The 23,838-nt window shown below is 50.8% G+C and overlaps 2 protein-coding genes across 2 annotated transcripts in view; both read left to right on the plus strand.

Moving 5' to 3' along the window:
* The window catches only part of TTLL2 (tubulin tyrosine ligase like 2), a 110,539-nt gene that overhangs the window by 64,711 nt on the left and 21,990 nt on the right, over positions 1–23,838 (plus strand). The window lies entirely within an intron of this gene.
* On the plus strand, positions 477–22,502 carry UNC93A (unc-93 homolog A). The gene is made up of 8 exons (XM_031667569.1): positions 477–1,229; positions 2,758–2,939; positions 3,918–4,147; positions 4,657–4,782; positions 10,403–10,617; positions 12,396–12,531; positions 14,066–14,197; positions 21,883–22,502. The coding sequence occupies exons 1-8, from the start codon at positions 1,125–1,127 to the stop codon at positions 22,146–22,148; spliced, it is 1,392 nt and encodes a 463-aa protein (XP_031523429.1). The 5' UTR covers positions 477–1,124; the 3' UTR covers positions 22,149–22,502.

A 23,838-nucleotide genomic window follows, 5' to 3' on the forward strand; every position in this document is an offset into this window, starting at 1 on the left:
TGAGCCACCTAAGGAGCTGCCTCGACCATCTGCCATTCACCTCGCTTCCCAGTCAGGGAACCAAGAAATGTAGCAGGACAAGCCACAGACAAAACTCCTCGGATACCAAGTTAAAGAAGGAAGCGGTTTATTCGGCCGGGGGCATCGGCAAGACTTCTGTCTCAAGAGCCGAGCTCCTCAGACGAGCAATTCCTGTCCCTTTTAAGAGCTCACAACTCTAAGGGGGTGCGTGTGAGAGGGTTGTGATTGATTGAGCAAACAGGGGATACGTGACTGGGGGCTGCATGCACCGATAATTAGATCGGAACAAAACAGGATAGGGATTTTCACAGTGCATTTCTATGCAATGCCTGTAATCTATAGATAACATAACCGATTAGGTCAGGGGTCAATCTTTAACTACCAGGCCCAGGATGTGGCGCCGGGCTGTCTGCCTGTGGATTTCATTTCTGCCTTTAGGTTTTGCTTCTTTCCTTGGAGGCAGAAATTGGGCACAAGATGGTATGAGGGGTGGTCTCCTCCCTTATCCTCATGTAAGTTTTTTTTCTTTTAATAATTGCTGTACGGTGTTGTGAAACCATACAGTCTTTGCAATACGAAGACTTTGGCCCCAGGATCTTATAATCACGTTAGCACTTCTTCAGAAGTTGAACTATGTATCTTGAAGTTGACATTTATGCCTTGTTCTTTAAGACTGAAGTTCACATTCTGCACCACTGACAATTTCTGACAGTTTCTTGTACTGTGAAATGTTCCATCTATTCTATACACATATAAAAAGTGAAATGTATCACTTTACCATCTGGACCGTGTCTGTTAGAATTTAACAGGAAAAAAGCACAATTACCTAGAGGCTAGTAAGAGTCATGATCTTTTGCCCCATAGAAAGTGGATGTTGCGGATCACAGAGAAGGTGAATGAGTAGCAGCGCTCCCTTGTGCTTCATGGGGTCAGTGATAACCGAGTTCATTAACGAGTGACAGGCTTAATGACTAACATACCTCTAACATTCTCCTCTAGCTCAGATGAAAGAGAGAATGGGACTTCTTGGTACTGACTGTTTTTCCTGTTCCTCAACTGGTTTCTTTTAGGGAGCTACACATTTACTTGCCCACTGATGATTGATGTTTTCAGCCAGCACGATGGACAGAAGTCTAAGGAACGTCCTTGTTGTTTCCTTTGGGTTCCTGCTTCTCTTTACAGCCTATGGAGGTCTGCAGAGCCTGCAGGTATGTGTCCAGTCAAGTTACCTGAACTTCTTGGCCTCCAAGAATCTCCATGGTCACAGACAATAATGAATTGGAAATTTGAAAAATCTAATTCACCTGGTGTTTCTTTTTCACTGCACACCAAATCCTCTAAAACAAACAGTGGTTCTCAGATGCAGTCCTCCAGTGAGCAGTTCCCACTCTCATCTCAATAGGATTGGACAACAATGAGGTGTGCGTTGCTCTTGGAGAGCTCTGGACAGCAGGGGTCTTGGGATCGTGGTTTGTTGGGACATTCTTTGCCTTTGGGTGGTTAAAAGGAGACACAGGAAAAGTCATTGTGAATATGATTGCATGCCCTTGGCTTTGTGGTTAGGGGCAGCCAAGTGAATTTATCAAATATCACTAGACCTTATAGATTCCAAGCTTACTCTAAGCAAAACTGTGAACTTTGACTACATGGTCTCTCTATACTTTGAGCTCTTTACGTCATGCTCTCCGGGACAGCTGTCTCTGCTAGTCAGGACTGACGTGAGCAACACAGAGTGTTCAGATAGAAGTGACTCAGGAATGACTGTGCCCCAGCATGCCTAGGAGCTCAGCCCACCTCTCTCCAAGAACCCCAAGGCTTCCACGTGGTTGGCTTCGCTCTCAGGCCCCAAGGCACAGGCATCCCCAGGCTCCCTCCTCAGAGCTCAGCAGCCCCAGTGAGAAGACAGGGCCTCATTCCAGAGTTCTCATGAGTCCTCACCCTGGTCTGGACTAGGTCCCCTCATCCAAGGACCAAGGATGCCCTTTCGTGGCACCTCCCCTGCAGCTGCCACCTCCTCTCACCCTTTCTGGCTGCAGGCCTCCAAGTTCTCATTCAGCTCTCATCTTGGAGGTCACCTCCTCCTCCCCACCCTGCCCTGGAGCCGAGGTTGGGGTGGGGCACCCAGCACCCTCATGGCAGCGTGTGCCTGCCCATGTCATCTCCACCAGTGGCAGCAGCCTGCAGTTTCCAGGACACAAGGGCCACGTCTCTGGTCCATCCTCGAACCTCAGACAGTGACAGGCACTCAGAGGTGGGCGATGGATATTTGTTGAAGGGAGAAATCATTCATGCGCACTCACCTGCTTCATATCCTTGGGGCCTCCCCATGGGCTGAAGGACCCCTTCCATTCCCCGGGAGCATGCAGGCCCCTCACAGACCAATTCTGGCAGAGTCTCCAGCCCCGTCCTGCCACACTGTCCTGTTCTCAGCTGAGATTCAGGCAGGCGTCCACAGAGGTGTGAGCAGCTCTCACAGCCATCCAGCCTCAGCACAAGCACTCACAGGGGTGCTGGGACTTCCCTCCCTGATGTTTAGACACACTAACTGCTTTATTCCAAATTCACCTGTACTTTCCTCCCACCAGCTGCAGAGGAGGCTCCCAGGGCAGCAAGCCTGTGGCTGGCGGTTCCTGGGAGCTGTGGCAGCCTCCAGCCTGGGGGACACTGAGGACCTGCTGGTGCCTCATCTCACTGTGTCCATCCTGTGCTCTGACAGGGCTGGCTTTGTTCCCACAGAGCAGCCTGTACAGCGAGGAGGGCCTGGGTGTGACAGCGCTCAGCACCCTCTACGGAGGCATGCTCCTGTCCTCCATGTTCCTCCCACCGCTCCTCATTGAGAGGCTGGGCTGCAAGGGGACCATCATCCTCTCCATGTGTGGCTACGTGGCCTTCTCCGTGGGCAACTTTTTCGCCAGCTGGTACGCAGCCCCCACCCCCTGCCCACCCCACCCCGGCCGTTCCCCATGCTAGGGACGTTCACTCTGCACACAACTTGCATTTGCGCCTGATTACTGTTCACTGCAGGCATTTTAAAATGAGCTCTGCTGCCCCCGCACCCCCACCTCGCTTTGGTAACAGACGGTGCTGGGCTTCCTTACTGTTTTCTCACCAAGGCTCCTCTGTGCCCCCCACTGCTTCCATCTCCTCCTTCCAATCCCTGATGCTGGCCTCTCCCTGGGATCTGTTCTGATCCTCAGCTCCCCTGGCTGGGCGAGGGTTCCAGTAACACAGGGGACTCTAACTCCAATGCAGAGGGTGAGTCTCGTGGGCACCTAGGCAGATGTCACCAATGGACGAAAAGCTGCACCTTGCCCACCATTAGGAAGTGGGTATGGCCAGGGCAGGTCACAGGGATGGGAGGCCACCCTGCTCCCTGGTGACTTGGACCACAGAGACCGAGCTCTGAGGGCTTTGGACTGCACCCCAGGCCCCGGGAACACATCCATGGAACATCTTCCAGGGACGCTGGTTGTGACCCAGGACATGCTGCTGATGACGGCTGCATGTCCTTCTTCCCGGTAGCTGCAGAGTCTCACACAGCACCCTGCCACCAAGGCCTGAGCCGGTCACTTGGTCTTTTTAACTGAGGCTGTCCCTCGGCCTTCTTTGTTCTCCTCATCTTGTTGTTTGTGGTTGCATCCAATACAAGGAGCCTCACTGGCCTTCAATTTCACTTTTGCAAATCAATCTCAGCTGGAAAATGCACTGATTTTGCTCATTTATCTGAGTCTAATGGTGAATCCATCCATCCAACCAACAACACCCATTACCATGCTTGCAATGGGCCAGGCGGCATTTCCTTCTCCCAGAAAGACTAAAGAACCACAGGGACACGGGTGCGATGGGCTTGTGTCTCCTGTCACAGGCGGTGCTGTGGGTCTGCCTTTTACCCACAGGTACACTTTGATCCCCACCTCCATACTGCTAGGGCTTGGGGCCGCCCCGCTGTGGTCTGCGCAGAGCACATACCTCACGATCATGGGAAACACACATGCAAAGAAGGCGGGAAAGCACGGCAAAGACGTGGTGAACCAGTATTTCGGAATCTTCTTCCTCATATTCCAGTCATCCGGTGTGTGGGGCAACTTGATCTCATCGCTGGTATTTGGCCAGACTCCCAGCCAAGGTAAAATTCTAATTCAAATTCTATTCTTTTAAGAGATCACAGAACTAACATTAGTTTTCAAAAACAGAAAAGTTGTGAAATCACCTGTCCGAAGTCATGGAGTTGGTAACGGATAAATCTGAAAGAGAATCCAGCATTCATGGCACCCAATCTCATGTACTTTTTTCTTTTTGACTAGTTTTGAAAACTTGAAAAATTTTAATTGTGTCAGAAAAGTAGTATAACAGGTAAGCAGCACTTTTCCAAGTTTATTCTTCCCTGAATCTTTGCGGAACACTAATAGGATTTTCCACCTCCCAAAGTGTCTTAAATGGAGTCTAGGGTCATGTGCCTAGGGGTAAATCTATTTTGACACACTGGGTCTTTCCACGTGACCTGTAGTGATGCCTCCCTGCAGGTGTCCATCCTTTCCACTGTCACTTTCATTCCTCAAGAACCTACATCTCATCACATTTGCGGTCATCACATTTGCAGTCATCTCATGCCTCCCATCTGCTCTGACTTCACAGAGGCCCTCCCAGAAGAGCAGCTCATGTCCTGTGGGGCCAGTGACTGCCTGATGGCCACCGCAACCACCAACAGCACCCAGAGGCCCTCCCAGCAGCTGGTCTACACCCTGCTGGGCATCTACACCGGTACGTGCTCCACCAGCCCAGGGCAGGGTCCCCAGCAAAGCAGAGCCAAGCCTCCTTCCTGGGCTGACAAGGACCATCTCCCCCAATATAGAAGGAATCTCTCTTCTTCTGAAACATCCTTGCAAAATGTATTGGTCTGGATTACATGCAGGCAGTGTTCTTATGAATCAAATGCAGTACACCCGTGCTGTCTAACAGAGGATCCTGGGGTGATGAGATTGTTATACATCTCCAGAGCCCAACACAGTAGCCATTAACCACTGTGGTTGTTTACATCTTAACTGATTAAAGTCTCAGTTCCTAAGTCTCCCAGCCACACTGCAAGTGCCCAGCAGTACAGGGGGCTGGTGGCTACTATAACAGACAACTTGGTGGCCGGCTAGGGCACTGGGATTGACTGTTGGTGTTTCAGCTGTGGCCAAGGGACCCTGAACATCCATAATTGCTATAAACGACCTTTTTTTTTTTCTGAGAAATGTACTGAGTACCTTCTGTGGAAAGGCTAGAGGGGCGAGTGCTACCAAGTGCTGGTTGCACCTTAGCTGGAGACATTGCAAGCTCATGGTGAAACGGCTGCCCAGAGGAAGTTAATTGTCATGACAAGGCTCATTCTTAGAAGTTCATTTTAATAGAGAATATTATGTTAATAGTTTCATATGTGACTTTAGTGTTACAGTGAAAGGTTTATTACAACTTTGAAGGGGACACATTGAGAGAGTTTTAAAAACCATTTTGTAAAGAATTTAAATATATTCTTTTTTGGCCAGGCGTGGTGGCTCACACCTGTAATCTCAGCACTTTTGGAGGCTGAGGCGGGCAGATCACTTGAGGTCAGGAGTTCGAGACCAGTCTGGCCAATATGGTGAAACCCCATTTGCACTAAAAACACAAAATTTAGCTGAGTGAGCATGGTGGCATGCACCTGTTATCCCAGCTACTCGGGAGGCTGAGGCAGGAGAATTGCTTGAACCCGGGAGGAGGAGGTTGCGGTGAGCTGAGATCATGCTGCTGCACTCCAGCCTAGGCAACAGAGCAAGACTCTGTCTCAAAAAAAATATATATATATATATACACACACACACATATATACACACACACACATACATATGTATTTATATATGTGTATATATATTCTTTGTCATTCTTGGATTTGGGGATTCATAAAGCCCTTGGAATGGGTCCTTCTTAAAGATCAAAGGTCTGGTACCTGTGAGCTCTGGGAACGCCAAGTCCCACACTCTGCCGGGGTCATAGGTGAGGAGGGTTCGTGCGCCCTGTAGAGCTTTTCCTTGTGCTGAGATGATGTGCGGCACCACTCCTCAGGTCCCCTCAGGCCACTTCCACATCAGAGGCTCTGAGTGAGCACTTGTAAAGCAATGGCTGGAAGTGGACACAGCATACGGAAGCCATGCTAGGCCTTCTTGGTCCAGACATTCAGATGACTAGAAGCTCGCTTTTAGTAAGCCGAGAGCCTAGTGAAGGAAACAGACACACACCCAACTAACCGAGACTCAGTCCGACGGTGTTCTGAGCACCGTTCCCAGCTGAACTGCAGCTGCATCTACCTGGAGCACCAAGTTTCAGGAAAGCCTCCAAGGGTGGGTGGTCCCTACACTGAGTCTGGACAATGAGCAAGATTGGCCAGGCAGGGAAGTGATGCCAGAGGACCCTGGAGGCGAGAAGTTGAGGAGAAGCCCTCAGGGCTGGGAACAAGGTGGAGGGGCAGAGTTGGGGCACAGGACTAGCTGTGGCCCTCGATGTTGTGCCAAAGGGTCTGGACGAGGGCAGACTTGCCTCCTAGACAGACCCTGTGCCAGCGTGACTTAGAGGTGCAGAGGGACAGCGGGCAGAGACCCACTAAGGACGGAGTGCTGAGTCCAGAGGAGGGAGCAGGGAGGGGGAGGCAGAGGTGGAGGGGCTGAGAGAGAGGCCAGCAGGGTCTGTGTGGGTTGGACATGGTGTGGGGAAGAGCAAGACAGTCCTGGGGTTGAGAGGAAGATGAGCTCAGGCCGGGAACACCTGGCTTGAGGACACAGAGGGACTCTTGCGTAGTGTCCAATGGCCAGTCTGACGCTGTGCAGGGCTCAGGCCAGAGGCTGATGCAAGTGTTGAGTGTGACAGGGCCCCCAGGAGGCTCAGGGAGGAGGCTGGACCAGGCTCTTAGCCAGTGAGAGGCTATTGACATCCATCAGGAGAGCAACCTGGGGAGGGTGCTGGCGTGCAAGGCCCAGATTGAGGGCTTTAGAAGTAAGTGGAAGTTGTGGACAGGGAGTCAGGAGGAGCCACGGTTTGCTCTGGTCTGCAAGGCTCTGCTGACTTGGAATCGTGGTCATGTTTTCCCAGCAGGCCCCTACGTTCCCATCAACATGGTCCTGGGGACCAGCCAGGCCTGTGCTTCCCCCACACTTCCCCTCACTGCCTCCTCTACATAGCTGGGCGGCTGGGGGACTCGGGGACATTGAGCTGAGTCAAGACCCTCAGGTCTCCTTCCAGCGCCACCAGTTCCAGTCGTGCAGCCACCAACAAAGACATCTCCTATCTATAAAACAATAGAATTTTGGAGTAGGGGCTGGCAGCCTTCCTCTGTGAAGGGCTGACAGCAAATATTTCTACATGTGAAGATCTTTCTGAGGATCATATGGTCCTTGTTGCAACTGCTCAACATTGTCTTTGTAGTGAGAAAAAGCCATAGACCACATGTAAGCAAATGAGCGTGCCTGCGTGCCAATAAAACTTTATTTTCAAAAGCAGGCCATGGGCAGGTTTTGGCCCACAGACCACAGTTTGCTGGCCCCTGCTCTAGAGGAACAGCACTGGCTTCTCCGTGGCTTCCAGGCCCTTCGTTGCCCTCTGTCCTCCGCAGGTGGCTGCTGCCTGCAGCACCTCCCCTGCAGGGGGCACCCCCAGGGTGCTGTCTTGTCACAGCCCCAGCCATTTATGCATCACAGACAGTTCTCGAGTCATGGAATCCTACAGCCTAAGGGAGTCCAAGTCTAGAAGTTATGTATAGCAGAGATCACACACATATAAATGAAGAAGTGGTCTTACTATTGTGATCTTAACAGTCCTGCAGGACCCTATATGTATCCTTTTCTATAAAGCAAGTCCATATCACCATAAAGAAAAACAAAGCAAGAAAGAAAAATGGACCTAAAAGAACAAGAACACCCTCTCCCTGGGTAACTTTCCCAGGTTTCTGAGCATTCCACTCACAGTCAAATTTCTTGCAAAGAGCCGTTCTCTTTAGAATGTAGGACACAGCTGTGCAGTATCCCCCAATTCATGCCCCACAGAAGGCTCTGAGTCACATGACATCTGGACACACATAATTCTGAACAAAGGGGTGTGGCTTCTGTGTCCATGACCTGCCTCTCCTCCACCCAAGAGGTTTTCGGGGAGATTGGAGGTCATGTCCTACTGGGCTGCCTGACACTGAAGTCCTGGCCCACAAGACGAGATCATGGAGAAGGCGCTGCCTTCAGTGAGTGGAGGAAAAATGTGCCTTTTCCACATGGGCTACACACAGTCAGCTCAGGGGGTCGGCTTGGAAGGGGGCCCTGACAATTGTAAATACCCTATGGCCTCCTGTGCAGGCGTGACAACCTGCCAGACCGCATGGTGGCCAGGACAACGCAGAGGAAAATGAAGGGTGACCCAGAAACAACCGTGGCAACAGGAGTCCCGCTTTCATACGGAATTTCACAAACGTCATGAGAATGTGGAATTATCATGAAATGGGAAGGGGAATATGTTTAGCCAAGATGGAAAGTAGGCAGATAACAGAAAGTAAAGCCTAGAAATAAATCTGTGCATTTCTGGGTGGAACCGGGTTAACAATGGTGCTTTCTGAGACAGGTGCTAGGATTCCGCTGTTTCTGCACACAGCTTGGAAGACAGCTGGCTTTGCAAAACCTCCCAGTTTCAGGAACGCTCAACTGCCGGGGCACAGTGCTGCAGCAAGCCCACTGCATGGGTCACACGAGGACCCTGATGCTGAGAGAGACAGAAAGCTCTAGATAAGGTTGGTCAGACACAGTAAGATGAGATCATTCCCGTCGTCTTCAGAGGAGCCGGGGTCTAAGCTCTTAGAGGCAGAAATGAACCGATCTGAAAGATTCTGGCCCAGAGAGAAAGGAAGGATGGCCGCCAATCTTGAGCAATCTGTGATGCCCCAAATACTGTGTATCATGACCACTGCCAGGTGGGAAAGAAACAGTGGAGATGTAACGATATCACAGAAGGAACTTAGAATCATTAAGGGAACGAAAGGGCTTCTATGTAAAGTGAGAAACACCTAAATAAACATCAGTTCTCCATCGACAGAAATTAAGGTGGATCAAATAATAAAGTGGTGGACAGAAATGATGGAGATTTAGTCATCACATTTTGGAATTATGAGAAAGTACAGGATGTTTCCTCATGGATGAAACGAATAGTTAAAATATTTTTTGCATAGATAACCCATTTATATAGTTGAAAATGCAAATCCAGGAGTCTCACTTGTCCCCATTTCATTTTGTATGACTTCAGTGACCTGAGGCCAGCTGCAGTCCGAGAACCTTAAGTGGAAAATTCCAGAAATAAATAATTCATAAGGTTTAAGTTGCAGTTGTTCTGAGTAGCGTGATGAAATCTCTTGCTGTCCTGCCCACCAGCCCAGGCTGTGACCCTTCCCTCTGTCCAGCATGTCCGCACCATAGACTCTCCCCAGGCTGTAGACTCTCAGTAGCTGCCTCTGTTGTCAGAGTGAAAATATGTGGTGCATGTAGTCTGACACCGCCCATGGTTTCAGGCATCCACTGGGGGCTTGGAATGAACCCCTTTGGGTGGGCAACCACTGCACTGTGAAAGGGCGTGCGGTGGGGAGTCTCCCTCTCACTGCTGCCCTCAGACCCAGTTCTGCACCCATAGAAAGTCCATGTCTGCTTTATTTACTAGACATATTTAATGCACATTTGAACAAGCACATCTATATGTCCTTTCTTACTTAATTCAAGTGGTAGCACACTCTACACAAAGTTCTGACTCTTGGTTGTTTTTTCTTTTTACCATTTATGATGGGGATTTTCCCATCTGTGTACAAAGAGCTTCTTTTTTATTTTCTTCAAATGCACAACATTCCATCGCAGTTGGGATACCCCTTAATATCTTTAACCAGTTCCTATTGGAGGACTTTTACACAAAATTGTTTATTTGAAATAAAAGCGTAGCACATGGTACCCTTGTGGGAATCATTATCCTAAAAATCACTAAAAAGCTGGCTGCTGTTAGAAATTGCTTTGGGGATTAGACTGAGAAGCAGAGTCAATGGTTAAGGACACTCAGATGTCTGAGGTCTCTCCGGAATTTTTTGTATTTTATGCCAGTGAGGACAATACTGATCGATTGTGGCAGGCTTCATGTGAAAGCCGGTAAGTCGTGAGCTAATCAGAGAATCAGCACAATCAAGTGCCCCTAGACACCTGAGATCCTTAAGTGTGCCGTGTCTATTGTCACCTGAAATCTGGATCTGAGTTAGCCCTCTCTCTCGAGAGGAGGATGAGCGACTGAAAGAAATCCATGCCAGGCACCCTGCCTCTGGGCCCCCGTGAAAGCTGAAGCCTTTGCGATTTCCTTTCAGGGAGTGGTGTCCTGGCTGTCCTGATGATAGCTGCATTCCTCAAACCCATACGAGATGTTCAACGGGAAAGTGAAGGAGAGAAGAAATCACCACCTTTCTGGTCCACTTTACTGTCGACTTTCAAGCTATATAGGGATAAACGTCTGTGCCTCTTAATTCTACTGCCTCTGTATAGCGGATTGCAGCAAGGATTCCTCTCCAGCGAGTACACGAGGGTATGAATGAAAGTGAGGGCCGGTGGCTCAGGCCATGCGTGGCATGACTGCTTCACCTGTGTCTGTACCTGCAGGACTGCAGTGTGTCAGGCCACCTGCCCAGGGCTGGGGCTGGGGGGAATGGGGTCCTGTGCTCCCAGTGCTACCATAGCTGAGTTTCTGATTCAAGGTCTCGACCTCCAAGTAACTTTCAACTCACTTCTTGTCTCAAGGGAGAACTTCTTGCTTGAACCGTGTCTTCCTGGGGAAGGAGCCAGAGCAAGTGGATGGGCAGCTGCCGCTGACTCACCCCGCAGACACTCATTCGTGTTATCCCTGCCTAGGCCTCACCCTGCACCCTTACTTTAGAGTTTACGTATAGGAAAACATTAGGTCCATGAATATCACCGAAATTCCTTATCCCTTTAGTTTTCTTTTTTTTTTCTTTCTTTCCTTTTTCTTTTTTTGAGATGGAGTAATGCTCTTGTTGCCCAAGAGTGCAGTAGTGCCATCTTGGCTCACTGCAACCTCTGCCTCCCAGGTTCAAGTGATTCTCCTGCCTCAGCCTCCTAAGTAGCTGGGATTACAGGCATATGCCACCACGCCCGGGCAATTTGTATTTTTAGTATAGACAGGATTTCTCCATGTCGGTCAGGCTGGTCTCGAACTCCTAACCTCAGGTGATCTGCCTGCCTCGGCCTCCCAAAGTGCTGGGATTACAGGTGTGAGCCACTGCGTCTGTCACCTCTAGTTTTCAAATCATGCTTCACAATCTAAAAATCGATGTGACTCTCCAGGCTTCTGCTGCATCCACTCAGGCCACCTTCTCCCCTCAAGGTGAGAGAGGCGGTGCCCCACCTCAGGGCGCGTAAAGAAAGAAGCCTCTCTTGGGAGCTGTTGAGAGCTGGTGGCCAGAGCTGGACCAGCGTGGGCCTGTGTCTGGCAGAGGCTCTCTTTCCAGAGGAGCCTTCCCTGCTCTGTCCCCACCCCAGATCCCTCCCAGGCAAGGCCGACAACTTAAGATAAAAAGCACCTCTGCAGGTAGAATTTGAATTTCAGATAAACCACAAATGTCTCTCTGGGAGTATGCTCAGGCAATAGTGGGTGTCCTCACTTTTATCTGGCAATGCTACTTTCAGGACAGCCTTGATGGAGAATCTTAGGGGCTTGAAAGAGTAGAAACAGGATAACAGAAACGTCCACTTGGCATTTTGGGGACAGCCCCTCCTGCTCCTCCACTGGACTTGTCCTTGTCACCCCCGATGTGGCTGTGGCTGGTCTTCTCGTCTCAGCCTCTGTTCTGTGTGCCTGCCCTCGAGGCCGCCCGTGATGGAAGTGTGATGTGGTGGGTGTGAGAGCACGTGTGCAGCCGGCTGCTGGGCTGCTGAGGCCCCGGAAGAGGTGGCAGGGCGACCTCGTCAGTTTCTCTCTCTCTCTTTTTTTTTTTTTTTAAACTCTCTTTAGACCTCACAGGCAATGATTGGCCCCAGCAAGGGCAGGGTGTATTGGCTTCCATATAAAATAATGCACATTTCACAGAAAATGGCAAGAAATATATGAGAAAAAATTTTGTCCAGAGTTGTCCAAACTGCCTCCTTTTAGTTCTTTCCCAAAGAGGATTTTCGTACCAACACCAGCTTTTCTCCTGCATGGGAGCCACAGAGCCTAGAGGAAGGTGTCTGCCACACTGGCCTGCCGGCCGTCTCAGAGCAGATGTTCAAAGCACCCGACTGCAGCTTCAGCTTGAGTGCGGGAGGCCTGGGAGCATCCATGACGTGGCTCTGCATCCCTCTCCCCAGTCCTACGTCACCTGCGCCCTGGGCATCCAGTTCGTTGGCTACGTGATGATCTGCTTCTCGGCCACCAACGCGCTGTGCTCCGTGTTGTATGGAAAGGTCTCGCAGTACACGGGCAGGGTTGTGCTCTACGTGCTGGGTAGGTAGCAGTGTGCGTCCCAATCCCAGCCGTCATAACGGTTTGCAGTAGCGAAAGCGTGCAGCTCACAGTCAGGACGGGGCTGGAAAAGTGCCCCTGAAACTGCTTTGAAATCAGTGACGCCCTGTAAGATGCATTCATTCTTTCAGTCCTTCCTTCACCCCCTCAAGAAGCAGGAATCAGATCTCTCTCCAAGCTGGCACTGGGCAGGCACTGTGCTCGGCATAAGGCCACACAGCAAGTGCCTTCTCCGAGTGGGCACTCAGTGTGGTGACCAGGCCAGGGTGGGGCGGGGCGGGGTCTCTGCAGGTGCAAATGAGGGACACGAAGCCAGTGGTGAGGCCATGGGTGTCACAGAAGGTCACACTGGGGTTGGGGTGGCTCTGTTCCACATCTGTTCATACAGTGGATAAGGACAAGACTTCTAAGGCCACAGACTCCTCCCTAAACACACAGCGCCTTCCATTTTCCTTGGGAAGTGAAGGAAAGGGATGAGTCAGAGATCACATGAACAGTGGGGAATGCGGGCATTAAGAAAAACGGCGCCTGGCATGTCAATGCCCCAGACAGGGCTGGGTGTGGGGGCGCAGGCAGAGGAAGGGCACACAGCGAGCATCTGCCAGGGCCATGGAGCCCAAAGGCACTGTCTGGGGTTTCCTATCCATCTTCACAGCCGCCCTGTGAAGCAGACAGTGTCCCCTTACAGAGAGGAAATCATGGAGCAGAGAAGTGGAGGGACTTGCCCAAGGTGGTGCAGCCCCGGGGGCACACGGTGCGGACCTGCCTTTCTGTTGCCAGAGACCCTGCTCTTTCTCTGTGGCGTCTTGAGCGTCACTGGGCAGCCTCGTTACTGCATCCTGGAGACGCCACAGCCCGTGGAAATTGGGGTCCCAAATCTGTGACCTGCTGGGACGAGTCACGAGGACAGGCCCACAGATGCCACCTGTCTGGGAGGTCTGTGGCCTCCTCCCTTTTTTCCCCATGGCCCCCACTTGGAAGGCTCAGATGAAACCATGGGCACACTTTGTCCTATCCCCTGGCCACTCAGAAAGGGGCTGGGATCCTTCGACTTATACCTAATGAGGAGGCCCTTCTCTTTCTGACTTGAAGCCCTCTTAGCTTAGGGGCAACCTCAGGCCCAGACAGGGTGACCTTCCTTCCCAACATGATGCCAGACCACACCCAAGGCCCTCCAGGCTGAGGCTGCGGGTCACACAGCAGGTATGTGGTGCAGACCATTGACTTAGAGTTGGCAACACGCATGCACACCAGCTCACAAATTAAATGTCAAGGTTCCAACTAAAAAGATGACTTCCAGAGCATTAAGGGAACACTGAGCATGAAGCAAACATTGAGATGGTTCCAGAGGATGGTTGAGAAGGTTGAGATGGTTGAGACGGTTCCAGTGGACAGTTCCAGGGGATGGTTCCAGAGGACGGTTGAGACAGTTGCTCTAGTGCTGACCCACCTACGGGCCCCTCCAGGCCATGATGATGACCCTCATTGCCTGGCGGTTTCCTCTCTGCACCCCCAGGCACGGTGACCCATCTGTCCTGTATGATCGCCCTCCTGCTGTGGAGACCTGGTGCTGACCAGCTGGCGGTGTTCTTCGTATTCTCAGGCCTGTGGGGCATGGCAGATGCTGTCTGGCAGACACAGAACAATGGTGAGTCCCCAGCCCAGGCCCCTTCCTGGCAGCAGGGGGGCAGTCCCTGGCCAAGGCAACTGTGGGGGCTCATTAGCTGCCAATGGGCCAGAGCCAAGAGAGGTGAGTTGGGAGAGATGGGAGGGCCAAGAGGGCTGTGATGTCGCCTCTGGGTCTGATGTATTTTCTCTGAGCATTTATTCAGATTCATGATGCAAAAGTGGAAAACCACCCGGGGTTCTTTCTGGGCACCATTCCCTTGGGATGATGTGGTTTTGCTTAAGTCAGGTCGCCCATCCGAGCCTGGGTGCGAGACTGTCTACCCCTAGGACAGCAGTCTCTTCATGACTGAAAACCTTCATTCAGATGTGCTTGTGATCAGAGGCACCCTCTCCGCGTCCCTGGGCCTGGGGTGTAAACATGCAGGGCCATCCAAGGAGCCCTGGGCGATAGGAGGTGGGAGTGTGAACCAAGGAGCCCATGGAAGATGGGAGGTGGCGCTGTGAACCACAAGCCACACATGTCACAGGTCACTAGGGTCAGTGTCTGTGGAGGGGGCTTTGGGGCTTCCTGGGCAGTGGCGGGTTTTCTGTGAGCAGGTGGGGACCCTGTGTATATCGGGGAGCAGGGGAGGCCAGGGTGGGCTTCGTCCTAGAGACCACATCTGCATCACGTCTAGGCTGACCGCTGTCCAGATGGGGTGGGGTGCAGGAGGAACCAGGGCAGGAGGCGGCGGGGGACTCCAAGGCCTTGCTGGGGCTGGGGTCCCCGAGAAGGCGGCCTAGGGGGAGTGCAGAGGGGTGGGGTGGAGTGGCCATTCGGGTCCCCATGTGTGGGGCCAGCATGCGGGGGAGGGTCAGATGCGCCTGGGTCACTGGAAGCAGCAGAAAGCGCTGACACCCAGGAGTGACTGGGAGCTATGTGGAGTCTGTACCGTGTCACAACAATCAATTCCAAAAGGCAGGTGACAAGGTCCAAGGTGCGGCCCTAGGGGGAGCCGGGAAGGCCGGTTGTCAGATGGAAGGTGATGTCCCATGATGATGGCAGGAGCCAAATTCCAAAGTCCTCACAGAATAGGGTGGCCTGGCCAGGAGGTCAGGCAGAACAGTGAGGGCACGGGTGGGAGAGGAGCAGGAGCCAAGGAGGAGCCAGGGAGGAAGGGGCGCCAGGCTCAGGCAGCGGCACCAGAGAGGTTCCAGAGAGGCCTGAGGGCAGGTGAACTGGGAGGGGATGCCGCAGTTGCACCTGTTATTCCAGCTACTCGGGAGGCTGAGGCAGGAGAATCCCTTGAACTCCGGAGCAGAGGTCGCAGTGAGCCAAGATTGTACCACTGCACTCGTGCCAGGCTCTGCTGAGCTCCGAGGTGCTTTGTGCTGGCTGGTTGTGTTTTCCACAAGGAGACGTGTGAGAGGGTTTTGGAGAAAGGTCACTAGGAAGAGAAGGAAGCTGGGTCAGTGTGTGTGGCCACTGGTTGGAGGGTGTGCGTTCTGGGTGGTGTTGAAAATAACACAGATGAGGGCTTGGGGTAGGAATCCTGAGTTTCCCCAAAACCCCACCTAAGGCCCCGAGGGGTGTCAGAGGCCCAAAGAGGCAAGACTGCGTGTCTAAGAGATGCCGATGAGGCAAGATGAAGGGTCCTCTCGGAGGTGAGCATGGCTTACATGAGACCCTCTTCCCTCCAGGAGAGACATCAACATTCTGCCTTTATCTGGCAAACACTCGGGACTTAGAAATTGGAAAAAGCAAACCCACAAAGGAAGTACAGGCCAATGTTTCTGAGATGACGGACCTGGCTGCTGTCCCGCACTGAGGATAAAGAGCACATGTGACCTCAGATCACGGACCAAACACTCCAGCCACGTCCTTTCTTGTCTTCCGGGTGGGTTGCCATCCACAGGACAGCTGAGAATCATCTTTGAACAAACCCGCACGGTTGGATTTAAGGAGCCGTGTTTCACAGTCCTTTCTGCTGCCCCAGGAATGCAGGTGGATGTAGTGAAGCTCTTCACCAAAATGAGTGTGTGCTTGGCCCAGCGCCATGCTCTGGCTTGTCGGGATCAAGGCCAGGAGCCTAGAGGGGGTAGACTGGACCCGAGGCCAGGCCAGGGCATTGCTTAACAGAACAAATACTGATTTAATGGAGGGGAGTAAACAGCAACTCACTTTGGTGTTTTTGGCAGTGCAGAATTATAAGCTAGCGGCATGTCATGTCGCCTGCAGGGCTCCTAGCTACGTTACCAATAAGCATCACACAGCATTTGTTTAAACTGTCCCCTGGACGTGTGGCAGAGCCAGTGTTTTATGGAGCTCCCCAAATGCACATCCCATTACGAGAAGTGCACAGTGACTTATCTGAACTTACTTGATTTAAAAATGTATTTACACATTAAATTAAAAGAAAAACACTGGGACAAATATCCCCACAATATTTCATAAGATAATTCTCTAAATGCTCCCAATGAATGTGATCATTCATATCTGGTTTTTGTTCTTCCTGAGCTATGTGAATAGTGGACTTAACTCTCCTTTTCCTTACATGGACACACGGTACTCTCAGGGAAGGTCTTGTTGAACTGTGCAAACAAAGTTACCCAAGGACAAAGAGTATGAATGTCCAAGTCCAGTGAATGACTGGAATAAAGACTCCTTTTAATAAGGGATGCTAATTTAAATTGAAATTATTTATGTCTTTCTGTACAGGAAAAAGTAATTTTTTTCAAAAATAAACCAAATTGGCCGGGTGTGGTGGCTCACTCCTGTAATCCCACCACTTTGGGAGGCTGAGCCAGGCAGATCACTTGAGCTCAGGAGTTCGAGACCAGCCTGGTCAACATGGTAAAACCTCATCTCTACTAAAAATACAAAAATTAGCCCGGCGTGGTGGCACATGCCTGTAGTCTCAGCTACTAGGGAGGCTGAAGCTGGAGAATCACTTGAACCCAGGAGGCAGAGGTTGCAGTGAACTGAGATCACGTCATTGCACTGCAGCCTGGGTGACAGAGCAAGACTCTGTCTCACAAAAAAAAATGTTGGGGAAAATATTTTCACATACTTGAGAAGCTCCTGTGGACTTTACTCTAGCAATCGTCATGTGCGAGTGGCATTTTAGTACCACGTTCGTGCACTCCTGGCAGGCTGGCTCTCCATGCAGCACAGCACACACACAAGGTCTCTGTTCTCTATTTTTTGAAAAAAATGGAAATTTTATGTAGCTTTGGCTACATCTCAAAAACAGCTCTTTCTCATTTTTGTTTTTCTAAATAGCAAGTTAGATTTCTAATCCTATTCTCCCCAAATGTGTGCTTTCTTTTAAGAACATATGTGGGCCACATGTGTTCATAATTAACGACACTGAATAAAACTCAATGAACTCTGTCCTCACCTTTCAGTCATCACTGCTCAATTTAAAGACGGGTCCTTACAGTCTCCCACTTAGAAGCAGATCAGAGGACTTCACCATTTGAGCCTCTACTTCCTGGGCCAGAATTGAGGATCCCCGGCTCACTGTCCCACTGGGCTCCAGCAATCCCCCCGGCCTCTGTAAGGGGAGATCTGTGCCAGGCACTCCTCTCTGCTTATTCCCTCTGACAGCTAATGAAAGATGGGTACGGTTGCCAGGGCAACCCTTCCTCACCAATGCACTGCCATGAAGATACGGAATGTCTAGTCTAAAAATACTCTTTTGCTCTGTTGGCTGTTTTCAGGCTGATAAACTCAGAAAATATGACTTCTTCAATGCCCTATTCACTTAACCTGTCTTCTCTGACCAAACAAGATTGCTGAACTTCTCATCTCCATCCCAGTGTTTGAGGACAGGAGCCACATCCTGGTCTCTTTAACCCTGGGCCCTCTGGGAAGAGGAGGCTGACAGGCCAGGTTGAAAGCAGTGCTTTGTCTTTTTAAATACACTTTTTATTTTGAAATAGTTTTAGATTTACAGAAAAGTTGCAAATGTAGTATAGAGAGTCCCCTTGCAAGGTCCAACCTATAGACCCAACGCATTTACCCCATAGGCCTGTGCCTGCTTCTCCAAACGCTGAGCATCTCCCACAGCCACGGCACATTCGTACAGCTCGGAAGTAACGCTGCCATGTGACAGTTAGTGGAGGGACAGCCTTTATTCGGGTTCCTTCAGGTTTCCCACGAGCGTTCTTTTTTCTGTGCCAGGATCCTGTCCTGGACTCCCTGTTGGACTCAGTCATCGTATCTTCTGGCTGCTCTGTGGCAGCGTTTCATTTTCCTTGTTTTTCATGACCTGGACCCTTTGGAAGAGCACTGTAGTTTGTAGGCTGTCCCTTATTTGTTTGCTGTTTTCTCATGATTAGTCTAGGGCTGAGGGTTTGGGGAGGACAATCCCCTGGTGAGGTGCTTCCCTGTCCCATCATATGGGGGATACAGAAGAGGGACAGGCCTCCTTACCAGCGATGTTAACCTTGATCCCGTGGGTACCGTGGTGCCAGCCACATCTCTCCACTGCAAACTCACCGCCTTCCCTTTCCACATGCGGTTCTGCAGGAGCGAGTGCCCAGGGAGCCAGCAGTCAAGGAGAGAGCAGCTAATCTCCACCCTGAGGAACGTCTATGTGTACACTGTAATTCTTCCACAAAAAATACCTGTCCCTTCTCCCCGATGTATTTGCTTACTCAATCATTGAACTGCATCAGCATGGGCTCGTATATTTACTTTGCACTTTGGGTCACCATCCAACGCCACATTATTTCTTTATTAAGGTGGACAGTAGGCCGCGGGGCTTATTCTGGCCCCCACTGCGTAGCTGTCACTCCTTTCTCTGGCAGCCAGAAGGCTGGTTCCCACTAGGTATGACCCTTCCTTATGTGTTCAATCTTGTACACGTGTACAGTTATTTCAGGATTGTTGAAATACCATTTTCAGTCTACTTTCCTTTTTAAAAAATGTCTTTCCCCACTATGTCCTTAGCTGTGGGTAGTTCCATGCAATTCGAAACAATAAATGCATTGCTTTCTTTATGTTTAGATTAAAATAGGAACCACATCTTGAGTAATTCCCTGAAAAGCCTGACTTTAATTATCTCTGGTGTTGGCCTCTCCTCCCCTAGACTGGTCTAATGTCATTCACACATGTGGCTTCCCCTTCCCCGAGTGGGGCAGACGGTTTCCCCTGATTCTTCCTCTGTGTTTCTTAAAGGCAGTTCCGGCGGCATCATCTGGGTCCTTGGCATCTCCCTCTGTAGGCGTGGACCCTGCTTCTGTGGGTAGAGCTGTGTTAGGAGACAGGTGGGAGTGATGGTGTCACCTCTGTCTGGGGCCACTCCCGTCTTATTCGGCCTCCTCAGTTCTGTTTTGTGGCCAGGGGACAGCCCACTTTCCAGCCACTTTCTGGGTCCCAGATCCTCCATGCTGGGGGCTCCTCCTGTCTCCTAAACACATCTAGGCGATTTTGAACACAAGTATGTGAGCCAGCAGACAGTCTAGCTCTTTCTCTCTTTGTTGTGGATCTCCTCTCTACGTTCAGATTTTGGAACCAGAGTCAGCAAATGTCAAGTTCTTCATGTGACATGTGAGGCATTAAGGGCCTGGAAAGTTTACGTTTATGGAAAAACTCAGAGGGCTGAGGAGAACACGGCTACTTATGAAGAAGCTGAATTGGCCTTGAACCAACCAGAACTTGATGAAGGGAGACGGTGGGGGAGCGGGGTGAGTCCCTTTCTTGGAGGACAGCGATTTCTAATCATGGCAGCACAATATAAATTTCATCTTGAAATGCTTGAATGACATCAACCCATATTCCCAAAAAGCTTAAAATTAGAGTTGCCTGTGTTACTAGAATATTTATAATCTGGGTCCATTGGCTTTGGTTTTGCGATCTGCCCAGGGTGCAGCCGGGAGCTTTTAGCCACAGAACATAGCATGATCTACCACTTATAGCCATGGTGTCTCAACTTGGATTTTCTTCCCTAGAACCTTGGTTTTGGATCCAGTGCTAAGAGTCACCCTCAAAAAACAGACAAGAGGTGTTTAGAATAGTCTCGGAAGCCAACTAAATCTAAATTTGGTTATTCAATTCTCTTCAGTCATTACTTTTATTAAGGTGGACAGTGTGCAGACTGTGGGACGAGAAGGGCGCCTTGTCCTGAGGGTTCCAAAGAACTTCTTGTTTCCCGAACATTCCTAAGCTGTTTACAATGTGAATCTTAGGGCAAGGGCTGTAGACAAGGTACTACCCTGCTGTAAGCGCATCTGCATTGGTCTTCAGCAGTAGAGGAACATTCACGATGTGAGTTGTTTTGTATAAAACCTGCTGACAAACCCTGGGGCGAGCTGCTTTTCATCACTTTCTTTAAATCCAGAGGAAAAAAAAGCACCCCTTTGGATGGGAGTGGAAGGTCCCTGGGGTCAAGTTCACGGACATCTGTCACGTTGCTGTGGAAATGAGCAGGCTGGCCCCAGGAAGGACAGCGCCTGTGTTCCTGGGTGTTTATCTGGACACTTTCCTTCTTGGAGGGAATCCCTCTCTCAGTGACATCATCTGTTGCCTGGGAGGGACAGGGCCTTGTCCCTCCCAGGCCATCCCAGGGTGGCTGCTGGGGACGGTGGCTTCAAAGACTGTGTTTCACAGCCCTTGTCATTGCCCTCCCTGGAGCCACACAGCCAGGCAGGCGCCCTCCCAAACACAGCGGTGCTGGGCCTCCCCGAACACGGTAACATCTCCAGCACTAAGGAGGGGTGGGTAGAGCGAATCTTCGGGAAGACGGTTCTCTCCGCACTCAGTGTGTATCTTGCACTGAACCAGGTCCTATGGAGTTTACAAAATTAAACACCATCCTCCCTGCCTCAAGGACCCCAGTGCTGGCAGTCTGGAATCCTCCTGGGGAACCACATGCTTCTGCCCCTGGTTTCAGGCCCTGCTGCCTGCAGTTAAGGTCACAGCACACCCTGCCCCACCAGAGCTCAGGCTGCCTCTGTCCCTGCACCTGTCCCTGCCCCTCATCTGCCCACTTGGCTTCAGCCTGTGGAGGGTTTTCCTGGGTCTCTGTGGCCAGCAGCCTGGGCGGAGCCCCAAAGGGACCACTGTGTTTAAATCACAAGCGGGAAAATCCTGGGGCTCAAAAATCACTAAGCTAAAGGGAAAAGCCAAGCTGGGATCTGCTTGGGGCCAACCTGCCTGCCATTCTATTCAAAGTCATCCCTCTGCTCACTGAGAGAAATGCAGATCTGATTGTCTGCTTTGGAGAGGCCATCAGAAACTCAGAAGAATGCGACCATTTGTCTCATCTACCCATGACCGGGAAGCCCCGTCCCTGCTTCCAGTCTTCCCACCTTTGCTTGGAGTTGTCTTGCCTTTCTGGACCAAACCAATGCTCGCCTTCACCAAACCAGTGCTCATCTTATCTATGTTGATTGATGTCTCATGTCTCCCTAGAATGTATAAAACCCACCTGTGCCCCAACCACCTTGGGCACATCTCGTCAGGACCTCCTGAGGCTGTGTCATGAGCACCCATCCTCAACCTGGGCAAAATAAACATTCTAAATTAACTGAGACCTGCCTCAGATTTCCGGGGTTCATGCTATCATCTGCCATGTAAAATCATTCTGTTGTGAGAAAAGAAAAATGTCCTGATTTTGTGGAGAAAATGGGGCAGTGGGAAAGCCGTCGTGCTCTTTTCATGAACAGGGTCACCGTGGGGCCCAGGGCAGAGCTCTCACTCCGCTCTCTCCTCCGCAGCTCTCTACGGCGTTCTGTTTGAGAAGAGCAAGGAAGCTGCCTTCGCCAATTACCGCCTGTGGGAGGCCCTGGGATACGTCATTGCCTTTGGGTACAGCACATTTTTGTGTGTGCGAGTCAAGCTCTACATTCTGCTGGGGGTCCTGAGCCTGACCATGGTGGCGTATGGGGTTGTGGAGTGTGTGGAATCCAAGAATCCGATCAGACCCCACGCTGCAGGACAGGCGAACCAGGCAGAAGATGAAGAAATACAAACAAAAATGTGAGAGCAGCAAGGTCCGAGGAGGATGAACTCAGAAAGCACCAGCCAGAGTTTTCTTAGAAGATGCCTCAGGACATGGAGCAGCGCCTCATCACCATCTCAGTACAATTTGGCCATTGTGAAGATAGCATATTATTTCACTCTTTATGTATTTTTTTCTATTCTAACAATTTTTTAGTCCACCATCTTATCAACAGAGATCAAGTGTATACGTGAAGGTATCAGTTAATTTAATTTTAGATACAAAAGAAAAAAGTACAATCAGCCAATTAGAATTTGCCTGAAATCATAGACTCACCCTAGTTTTATTGCTGTAGTTGTTTTTCAGAATTGAAAGACGGCTTAAAACAATGTAGACTAACCCACAATTTTACAAAATGGGTGGCTTTCTTTTTTTTTTTTTTTTTTTTTTTTCTGAGGCGAGTCTCACTCTGTTACCCAGGCTGGAGTGCGGTGGCCGGATCTCAGCTCGCAAGCTCCGCCTCGGGTTCACGCCCATTCTCCTGCCTCAGCCTCGAGTAGCTTCGGTTTGCGAGCCCGCCACCTGGCCCGGCCCCTAGTTTTTTGTATTTTTAGTAGAGCGGGGTTTCACCGTGTTAGCCAGGATGGTCTCGATCTCCCTGACCTCCACACGATCCACCTGCCTCGGCCTCCCAAAGGTGCTGGGATTACAGGCATGAGCCACAGCATGCAGCCACAAATGGATAAACTTTTAGCTTTAACTCTGTGGATTAAAACCCCATACATTTTGCAAAGGGGGCCTGACAAGTCAACTGACTCAACCCCACACACAGAGTCAGGGGGTGACAAAAGAGATCAGACTGGGGCTCCAGGATTCCAAGAAACATGTAGGGTCTGTGTTTCTAAATAAGGCAGTTGTTCAGTGGACCTCACCTCCTGCCCAAATTACTGTTGTGCTAAATATCCGCAGCGGACACACACACCGCTTCATCACATCAGTGCTTTAGCGTGCTGTAACAGACCTTTGAGAGCATTCACACTGAGATGCTACACGTGTCTATTCATTTCTTCCATTGATATTTACCCGTCTCACTGTCCACTGTTTCTGGTCTCCTCTCCCTTGTTCCTTATTTCGGCTACCATCTCCATTCTTTCTTCCATCCACTCCGGGTCCTCATTCCCCAGCCCCACCACCCAGCCCCTTCCTCCTGCTCCCTTCCACCCCTGTCCACCCCCAAGACCCCAACCACCACCCTCCACCACTGGGCCCTCCACCACCCCCCCCTCCCCAGGCCTCCACCCCTTCCCCTCCGCCTCCCTGGACCCTACCTCACTTTCTGGACCCTCCCAGCCCCTCCTCCTAGGACCTCCCTGGCCTGTGTTGCCTGGGCTTGGGTTCTCTTTTGTCCTTTAACCTAGCTGCTTCCTTCCCCTTCCTCTTCCTCTTCCTCCCCTTCCTCTTTGGTTCACAGGCTTCTTCTAGACCTTCTAGGTCCTGTCTGTAGCTCTCCCACCTGCATGTTGTTCGTTTGTGTTTCCTGAGCGTCTCTTCCTCCTGGAACTTCAGCTTTCCAGTGGTACACAGCACTAGCAGGTGCTTCATATGTCTTGCGGAAGGAAATGGGCCTCTCTGTGAAATTCCAAATGCTTCCTTCACTCACCCTCATTCTTTAGGACGCTGGCCGCCTCTGGCCGTGGGAGGGGAAGTAAATGCCTCCTGGCCCTTTCTCCTT

This window comes from Papio anubis, chromosome 6, assembly GCF_008728515.1.
Source record: "Papio anubis isolate 15944 chromosome 6, Panubis1.0, whole genome shotgun sequence".
Lineage (NCBI taxonomy): Eukaryota > Metazoa > Chordata > Mammalia > Primates > Cercopithecidae > Papio > Papio anubis.

Excerpts from the sequence above, each read along its gene's own strand:
- UNC93A (XM_031667569.1), top strand. The coding sequence starts at position 1,125 with ATGTTTTCAGCCAGCACGATGGACAGAAGTCTAAGGAACGTCCTTGTT. Across the intron at positions 4,148-4,656 it reads TGGCCAGACTCCCAGCCAAG|AGGCCCTCCCAGAAGAGCAG; the intron begins GTAAAATTCTAA and ends CTGACTTCACAG. Across the intron at positions 10,618-12,395 it reads TCTCCAGCGAGTACACGAGG|TCCTACGTCACCTGCGCCCT; the intron begins GTATGAATGAAA and ends CCCTCTCCCCAG.